General features: G+C 34.6%; 1 protein-coding gene across 1 annotated transcript; it reads right to left on the minus strand.

Moving 5' to 3' along the window:
- Nucleotides 1-541: 541 nt before the first annotated feature.
- LOC129949556 (uncharacterized) lies at nt 542-1426 on the minus strand. The gene has a single exon (XM_056061093.1). It carries the CDS (start codon nt 1424-1426, stop codon nt 542-544), a length of 885 nt encoding a protein of 294 aa, XP_055917068.1.
- Nucleotides 1427-10480: the final 9054 nt, after the last annotated feature.

Raw genomic sequence — 10480 nt, forward strand, 5'->3', positions numbered from 1 at the left:
CTAATAGACAGTTCAATGCAAACACATATTTGTTCGATCATACCCGAGCAGTCTGACAACTCAATTTCCATACTATTAAATTCAGAGTTCACCGCAACCAGCACTCCACCCCCTCTATTGAATCCAGTACATATTGGATTACGGTCTCTTCTGAAGACGACAAAACTTGAATCAAATAATTCTGTTGAAAGTAAGCCATCATAGAGCCATGTTTCCGTGAGTGCAATCAAATCATGTGTGCAATCCACTACGGATGTATAGAATTGATTTGTTTTCGTGCGTATGCCACCCACATTCTGATAATAGAGAGAAAATTTGTCTAAAGCAGTAACAGCAGCAGCATGCCTGGCCGCAACATCAGCAGCAGGAACAACAACAACATCAGCAGGTGAAACGTCAAATATAGGAGATCTCTCAACTGAGTTGAAATCATCAACGGCATGGACGACATTAGCAACAGCAACATCAACAACATCAGCAACAGCAACAACATCAGCAGCAAGAACATCAACAGCGAAAACAGGTTTTGTTGTTGAACTTTTTATGAAGAGATTATTGGTTTCGCTCGCTCGTCGTTTTTTGGGAATTGAATAAATTCTCTCACACGAACACCAGTAGGCCAAATCGAAGCATCCATAATCTTATCAATGCAGTTCTCCGGAACTGCAGCTTTAAAGTTGATGAAAGAGAAATCAGATGTGTCAGCACCTTTCTTTACAAGCAAAGTACACTTAATAAGATTTGGTGAGATGTCAAGCACACCGGCAATAAATGAAGTAAGAGAATCTGGCGATGTATTTGTGCCAAGGTAAGACAAATGTAACCATTTAGATTTGGGAACAGAAACACCTTCAAGCAGTGTGGAGGTACTGTTTCCAATGATATGCTTGCGAGTAGGTCGACTTTTCTGGTGGTCAAGAGCAATCTCCGGGGAAAGGGTAACCTTACTCTCGTTGGTTGCGTTCTCTTCATTTATTCCAGAAGAAAGGCTGGTTTTCTCTTCTGAACCGTCACGAGCACTATTCGATGATGATTGCATAAAAGTACCCTGAGTGCATTGGGCTGATGGAATATTCGTATCATTTTTTATATTTTTTGAGGAACTTTTTGTAGAATGTTTTTTTGAAGAATTATTCACTGGAGAGGTATTAAGCGATTTATTTAAGAAATTCATTTGGTCTTTGAGCTCTAAGATTTCTGCGGAGAGTTTATCGAGCTTGTTAAATAAATCGTTTGCAATTTGCCGCGACACAATACAAGAATTACATCGCCACATCATATTTGCATCGGTGACTAGAATTTTAAAACTGGCCTCTGAGATGCAAGCACATTTTTTGTGATATTTATTTTTGCAAAAATGTTCACACTGAATGTAGTTAGAATCAGAAATTTCCAAATTACAAGAACCACACAGAGTTGATGACATTTTATTAGTAAGTAGCAATGCAAACAAATTAACAATGCAAAACAATGAAATAAAACAAAGGAGCTTTTAAAAAACACGTCCGATCACTACAAAGGGTAGGAAGTTAAAAAAAAGTTGCAGAGTGTTCAGTACGTTTCAATGGGCAGCTCAAATAGAGTTGATTGTCATCAGCATACAGGCGTATTGCACATTGTTTTATAATTGAAGGAAGTTCGTTAACATAGATTGAAAACAGCAACGGGCCAAGAATCGAACCTTGCGGAACACCTCTAACGACAGGTTAGAACTTGGAAAGAGTTCTGTTAACCTCTACTGCTTGCACTCGATCAGTAAGGTATGAAAATAAGAGCCTGACTGCGGAGGAAGAAAAGTGAAAATGACTTAAGAGCTTTTTCGCAAAGTACCATGTGATTTACCATGTCAAATGCTTTTGAGAAATCGAGGAGTATTAAAAATGTGACTTTATCTTCGTCTATAGCTTTCCTTATATCTTCCGAGACACTTAAAAAAGCTGTAACGAAGCTGTTTTTCTTTCGGAAACATGATTGCTTGGGGGTTAATAGACTGAACAGATTAAGAAACTCATTTATTTGTTTTTGTATAATTTGCTCAAAAACTTTTGATAAAAATGGCGATATTGAGATTGGCTTAAATTCGTCTTCTTTTGAAGTTTTTGGAATGGGTAAAATTTTTGCCCTTTTCTATTGTGTTGGGAATTCATTTTGTATCAAGATGGAATTAAAAACATGGGTAATAACGGGCAAGAGCCTTGGTAAAATGATTTTTAAAAACGAAGGGTGCATATTATCAAGGCCTATAGCATTGGACTTAATAGAGAGGAGTGCTTCTATAACATCATCCGAAGTTATTGCAAAAAACATAAATGAATTTGAGTTTGAGGTACGCGATGAAAAAATCTCTTCAAAATATTGTAGGGGATCTAACGATTGGTGGTTAATAATTGGGTTAGAAACGAAAGATTTATTGAGAGCGTTGATGTCTATGTCTTCAGCCAAAACCACAAGATACTTTTCCAACACCGATATTCTTCAAATTTTTCCAAATTTGCTTACTTCCTAAGGACGCGTTAATGCGATTTGCACGTAAAAAGGATTTTGCCTTACGAATTTTTTGAACAGTTTTGTTGTGCAAAGAGGTAAATTTTTGGTGAAAGCCGTCTATAGGCTAGGTCATGCTGTCTCATTTAAGAACGTATGTCACTTGTGAACCATGGTTTGTTGTGAGGAGCGCAGCTTTTGGTTTTTAAGGGTACATGGCTGCCAAATAATCTATTCACCCTGCTATTCAGAAAATCTACCTGCTCGCTGGGGGATCAGATTTCCAAGATATTATTCCAGTTTATGCTTCTAAGATCCATATCAAGTGAAGCATAGTTGATTTGTTTGAAATCACGGTATTCGATGGAACGAATATGAATCTCTACTTGAAAGTCGAAAGTTAAAAAAATTTACCAAATTTGCGTATACTATTTGTAGATTTTATTTTCTTTATGAAAAAAAGTGATGGATGGATTTATATAAAAATATTATTGAAAATCGAAAACAATATTTTTCTGTGAAATAAAAAAGTTTGAAGACAATATTTTTAATTTTTGAAAAGCTGGTTGAAAGTAAATTTGCACCAAGTTTTAGTATTGTATTTTTTATGTTTTTATTTTTTATAAAACGTTATTTTTCGTTGTACAAAATTGATGTGGAGATTTTATTCGTAAAATATACTGGTTTGATATCACGTTACAATATGTAATATAAACTTGGGGACTTTCTATTAATACGACAAAATCCAAAATAATGGCATTTGCCCGTACACAAAGCGCTTATAATGAAAGAAGCTGGAAATATAATGGTACGCAATTGGAGGTAGCAAAAGAGATCAAATATCTAGGCCTGAAATTGAATCCAATATTAAATTTCAAATTCATTTATCGGAGAAAGCCCAAAGCTCACAAAGTTTGATAAATTTAAAACGAAAAAAAAACTTCTCTAAATATCTTCTTGAAAGATATTTAAAAGTATGTATTATTATTAATAACAGAATTCTATTAAATTCAAAACCTACACAAATTTAAATATTCTCAATTTTTTGTCAACCTGGTTGACGGAATAGCCATAGCATCTATGTAAATTCAAAAAATTGTATAAAATTTTGTAAATTAATATAAATAGATAAATTACTTATTTACTTACTTAAACTGGTAAAAAAACCACCCACGCAATTTTTTTGAGAGTCTTTGTGCATCTTTCTGCACTATTTTCTGTATACACAAATTTATTTGAAGTCGATATCTCTTGTGGTTCTTGAGCTATGGACGACGAAAAAAACGTCGCGAACGTATGGACGTACAAACGTAGGTACACACACACCTTAAAACGTCGTTGTCTTTAACTATTTTTAATAGTTCTTAAGCTCTTTTAAAAATACAGAGAAACATTGCTTTGGAAACAATTAAAATAACGAATTTAAAACCATAATTTTATACAAGAGTATTAAAGCATTTATTTGACGGGAAATAAAAACGAAGTAAACAAAAAACACCAAGAACAAGTCTAATTCCAAGGACCTTCAACGACACAAAATAAACCCAATCGAGATACATTGCATTCTGATGAATATAGAATGTTATGTTTTATGTTCTTTTGAAAATAAAATAAAAGTCAATGATTAATCGAATAAATCCCAAAAGTCTTGTGAATACGATTCTTAATGGTGTCATGACATCTGTCATTTATAAGAACATGGGTGACATTTTGGTTTAATGGAGAATTAAATTGGAGAATTTTAGATCTTGTGGTTTTATGTACAATTTGGAATGTACATGGGTGTAGCTAAATGAAAAAGCTTGTTAATTGTCAAAAATAGAAGTTAGAAGTTCTCCGAACCTTTACATACATATCAGATCTTTCAATATAGACCGAGGTAAACTTAAAAGAACGCTGAGGTGTTTAAGTTCAAATGGTTCTGAACTTCTGAATAAAAAAGAAGAGTATATTAATAAAAACGTGACCTAATAGAGAAATTGTCAAATTCGTATTCAGGACTTTGAAAAAGTATTTTTTGGTTTGTGTGGCAGAAATCAAAAACTAAGTTTTGTTGACATGTGTAACTAATTCATTAAATTGTATGATTGCAATCGAAGCAGCGGTAAGCCCCAAACAATGTGTTCAAAACCCCACAAAACTTCGTGTTGGTTTTTTTCCCCAACACATTTTAAAAGGGTGGGAGTAAGGCACTATACAAATAAGGTCTGTCAAAATATCTGATTTGAAAGGGTGTTTTTTTTTAGCGGTAGGGAAAGTTGTTAAATTACTATTATTAATATTTCAATATCATAAATTAATTATTTGGACCTTAAAGTATCATCAATAGATATTCACTTTGAATTTGGCACAGATTTTTATTTGTATTACGCCCTAAACAATTTCTAAAAATAATTATTAAAGTGGAGTGGGAAGACGTATTTAAAAGGGGCGGGGTGTTTAAATCCAAGTCTGAATAATATCAACCAGTTCTTACAAACTACAAAACCTCTACAAAGTTTTGTGGTAGGAAAAATCCTTAAACGGGTTTGGACCGTTTTTGTGGCAATAATTGTTTTTTTTTTTCAAAAAGAAGTGTCATGTTGAATCATCCCATTAAGGCAGCTTTCACTTTTAAGAATTGCACTTTTGACAGTTGATAAGTTGAAACGCTATTAGATAACCGCTTTCAAAACGTACAGTTAGCAGTTTTAAATGAAAAGTTTTCTGACCGTGTTATTCCTTGAAGGAGTTACCGCAATTTGTTTCCGCGGCCCTTAGGTCTTGTCGTCCAAAACCATATCGCCCATATTAAAAATGTAATAACGGCCAAAATAATTGTATTAAAATTTTATTCCTGTACGATTTTGGCAATATTACTAAACCTTTACGCCTCCAACGTTTTGTTGGGTTTTATAAAATTTCAAATAAAAAGAAGTCTACTGCCTTTTCGAGCAATAAAATAATAATGCCAAGATATTTAAAATTTCATATCGTCAAAAAATTTCTTTACGGAAAAAAATGGCACAAAGCATATTGCCTAAATTAATTTTAAAATATCATAACTCCCACACTACTGTTGCAAATTTTTCCACCTTAATACCGACCCGACGGACTGAATATAATTACGATTATTTTTAAACAATATTGGAATCCAATATTGTCGAAGATCGAACGCGAATTAAATTCCTTTTTTTTAATTATTTAAAATTAAACAAAATCGAAATTGCACACCGCCGATGTGCCGCGAGAGTTATTATGACGCTTTACGAGAAACGTCAGTCGATATGACAAACAGGTAAAAGAATTCAGGGGTTTCGATGAGGTGAATATTTTATTAATCAAGTTGATCAATCAAATTGAAATAAAATTGATATCGAAATACGACGTATTGATTATAGTGGGCGCCAGGAAACTTTTTACTGGAAGTTTACCAAAACCAGCATCTGAAAAATTAGTCTTCAAATGAACTTACGAAAAAAAAGAAAGGTTTTATTTTTCAGAAAGGAAATATAAATTATGTTTTATTGCCTGGAAAACCTTGGCCGAAGCCGGGTTTATAAACCAATATCTTTTATAAAAGAGAAAGATACAAATTGAATTATTGAGATTAACGGAAGGTCAATTCTCGATAAATGTTTTGCAAAAGAAAATGATGGATATAATGATAAAACCGATAAAAGAAATCACTCGAAGAAAATTATTTCGATAAGAAAAAAAATCAAAAAGCGGTAAATGCGTCCCGTAATATCAGGAAATTAATACTTTGACTCGAAGTTCAAAAGAAGGAATTTGAAACAAATGAAGAACACCAGGAAAAGCAATATTCTTAGAAACAACAGAAAACACTATACTTATACGATCACCCAGTAGCTTAATGAGTAAGTTCAGCTCTTCACTTTCGAACCCATTCCAGCCAAGACTTTCTGGAAAAATTGTGTGGAATTCCTCGCATTACCGAGTACCTACACACGTTAGATTTTGGTTGAGGAAAAACTACTTATGTCGTGTTGAAGGAAGACGGTAGCCAAGTCTAAAATGAAAATAAAAGTTATTAAGATATTCTTGGAGTGATTTTCTATCGTTAATACTTTATTATGGGCTCTCGGCCATACTAAGTTACAGATGGTGAGACTTTCCTGCACACATTGTTGGGCATGGGTGTCGTCTTCATGCCTTGATGATCTTATTCAACCAATACGTGGGCCAACCGTCGCACAGTTCGTTATTGTGGAAACCTTTCGCGCACTTTGGTGAGACCTGTTAAATTTGCTTTCCCAAAATGCTAGGAGAACAGATCACTGACAGATAGTCCAGGTTTCTACTAAACTGTTCTAGAATTTTTTGGCCGCAGTAAGAATACGTTAAGGGTGGTTAGCAACAAGGGAGGTGAAACTTGTTGTGGTAAAATTTACCGCAACACTACTTGTTCTAATATCGCCGTAAACATTAAATCATAAAAATGTCAGAACTCCCAAAAACTCGGAACGTCAAGAAAGCGTAACAAATGTTTTTGGCTTTATTTCACTTTCAGAAAGCGAAGTAAATCTATAGATTCTTAAAATGCAAAGATTCGAGGTTGGATGTATAGGTAATCCAACCTCGAATCTACCTCAAATTATATAGTGAGTCAAAGCAGGGGGGTTAGGGGGGAAGCATGCCCCATATGTACATACCACACTGTTAATATGCGTCTCAAAGCCCAACAAGAAATATTTGGGCGTAATGTCATTTTTAAATTTGGGATTTATAACATTGAAAAAAAAAACATCACAATTCAGAAAAATGCATGAAATCTTTATTTTAATATATTGTACGGTCCATATAACTTAATGTTTAAAGATAATTTTATGCAAATGTTGACCTTGACTGCGCCTAAAATGCTTCATCCACTTAGTCCAATTTTAGCATACTCTTTCCAACATTTCGGCCGGTATCTCACGAATAAATGCTTAATGTCTGTATAGATATGAGCTTTAACATAGCCCCACAAAAATAGTCTAAAGCCGTTAAATCGCCGATTGATGCCACCAACCCATAAACCGCAACAAACTGTGACTTTTTCTGGATGCATTGGTAGTTCTTGCAATGTTTCTCGTTGATATTCACTCCGACAATTCTGATTATTTACGTACCCAATGAGACAAAAATGAGCTTCCTCGCTGAAAAAAACTTTTCGGTAAAAAAGTGGATCTTCAGCATACTTTCCAAAAGCCCAATCATCAAAAATTTTACGTTGCAGTAGGTCGTTCGGCATCACACCTAAATCCTTCCGCAAAATTTTCCACGTTGTTAAGTAACAGAGGTCATCATTAACACTGGCCGATACAGCTGCGTTATTTTCATCTGTTCGCACTCTACGTAAGCGTGTTGGTGGTTTAATGTCGAACAATGTAAATTTGGTGCGAAATTTAGTCACAATATAGCCCGAATAGCCGATTCTGTGGGTCGATTAAACTGACCATAAAATGGTCACACGGTATGGGGTAGCTCTGATATAAATGAGAGAGGTGAGTACTTATTTGATTATTTACTAAGCACTAACCTACTCATAAGTAATATTGGTAATGAACCCACTTTTGTAACCAAGAATAGGAAAGAGGTACTTGATATTACACTTACCTCTGACTCGATCCACAATCTGATTTCAAACTGGCATGTCTCAAAAGAGAATTCCTTCTCTGACCACAAATACATTCAGTTTGAGCTCAAAGATGTGGCATACACATCTACGGGTTTTCGAAATCACCGTAATACTAACTGGGAGCGATATAGAGAGGTACTAGTTCAACTGCTTGATCACAACCTTCTTAAAAGCTCCTCCAGTAAAGATGAACTAGACCTTTCTGTAAATCATCTCACCGAAGCCTTAAATGAATCAATGAGATCTTCATGCCCGTTAACCATTTTAAAGGGTACAAAGAAACCTCATTGGTGGTGTAAAGAACTAGAACCATTCAGAAAGAGCTGTCGCAAACTCTTCAACAGATCTAAGTACACTAGATCACCTTCTGACTGGGACTTATACAAACAATCTCTAAAGCAATATAAAAAAGAATTAAGAAACAGTAAGACGTCTTCTTGGAGAAATTTTTGTGGTAAAATAGAAAATTCTTCAGAAGCCTCAAGACTTAGGAAAATTCTCTCAAAGTGCTTTAAAGACAGAAGCAGGCACGTGGACTATCACAGATGAAGAATCTCTTAATCTGTTATTAGACACCCACTTTCCAGGTAGCTCTAACATAATCAATGACTTAACATCAGAGTCTTTAGCTTATACAAGCGATTTAGTTGATCTAATAACGCGGGAAAAACTGCAATGGGCCATAGACAGCTTTGATCCATATAAATCTCCAGGACCAGACGGAATCATTCCAGCCGAACTACAAAAATGCTCAGACATGATCATTCCACCATTGGAAATCATTCTGACAAGCTGTGTAAGGTTGAGATATATTTCCAAAGCCTGGAGAACGGCAAAAGTAGTCTTCATTCCCAAAGCAGGGAAACCCTCACACGTTAACCCTAAAGATCTACGACCAGTCAGCCTATCATCCTTTCTTCTTAAAACCTTGGAAAGATTGATTGAAATTTACATCAAACATAATTTAAAACCATGTCTCATTCCCACAGCTCAACATGCTTACTCTAAGGGAAAATCAGTAGAATCAGCACTTCACTCACTGGTACGTACTATTGAACATTCCCTCGAATACAAAGAATATAACCTGGTAGCGTTCCTAGATATTGAAGGAGCTTTCAACAACGTCAGTTACCAGGCGATCACAACAGCAATGAATAAGCTGAAATTAGAGAAGTCACTCATAGATCTTATAAGTCTCATGCTCAAAAGCAGGACAATAATGTCTAATATGAGAAGTTTTACTACCACCAGATCGGTGAATCCAGGCACTCCCCAAGGTGGAGTCCTTTCGCCTCTTTTATGGATCATGGTAGTAAACGACTAACTAACAGCATTAGAAGCAGAGGGTTTTAAGGTGATTGCCTATGCTGACGACCCTTGAGGTCTACGTGCGTCAATGACATCTCGACAGCCATTCCCACCGAACCTAACTTTGTTTGTAAAAAAATTAATGGTTACATTATACACTAAACTTAAGATGTTTGACAGTGAAACAAAACACGAAACATGCGTCCGTTGCTAAGACCAGTGTCGCCAAAAAGATAATAGCTAAAAAATCACCCTTTATAAACTTAACTTAGCCTTTCTCGCCAAGTAAAGTGGCTCCACGCTTGACGCTCTTTCTTTCAAGAATCAGCCTTAAACCAACCCAAATTTAAATAATACAAATAAAACAGCATTAAAATCTCAAAAATCCTTTCTATCTTGAATAAATAAAAATTTAAGATCGATTAAATTTTAACAGCATTCCCACTTCCAAAAACGAAAGAAACGACATCAATTACCTGTCACCCCAGTTTGCCTCTGCTGATTTAGTTTTTGGTAATGTCCTTAAATAAATAAATATTCCAACAACTTTTCAAACTCCTTTCAGTTTTGTTTTCAAACTTCAATCATAACTTTGCTCTTGGGCTAATTAAAATGAAAAAGTAGCTTGGTATACCTTATTCCTTTTTAAAACAACAGCAATTAACTGGAATTTATATAAATTTTCAACTTACATTATATTTAAAAGTCTCCCAATAAACCTTATCGTAAATAATAATATTTTTGAAGGGGTTATTCCTCATTCCATTTCACCGACCGCCTGCCCGACACCATGACTGCTTTAATTTTATATATTTTTCAACTGAAAACAAAATATGATTTAAATTCAAGGAAACACAATTTAAAGAATTTATAACTCTCATTTGGGTATATTAATGATTTTTTGGTCCAGGAATAAATTTTATTTTATTTCATGAACTTTTATTTTGGTTTAGGGAACTTTTTTTAAAAAAACCACATATTTTTAACAAACCACAAATAAAGGTACAAAAATTGTCAATTAACAAATGCTTAAGTTTTAAATCACCTTTAGATGGATTCATTTTG

Source organism: Eupeodes corollae, chromosome 1 (assembly GCF_945859685.1).
Source record: "Eupeodes corollae chromosome 1, idEupCoro1.1, whole genome shotgun sequence".
Lineage (NCBI taxonomy): Eukaryota > Metazoa > Arthropoda > Insecta > Diptera > Syrphidae > Eupeodes > Eupeodes corollae.

Bases quoted from the DNA above. Each gene is read 5' to 3' on its own strand.
- LOC129949556 (XM_056061093.1), bottom strand. From the start codon at position 1,426: ATGTCATCAACTCTGTGTGGTTCTTGTAATTTGGAAATTTCTGATTCT.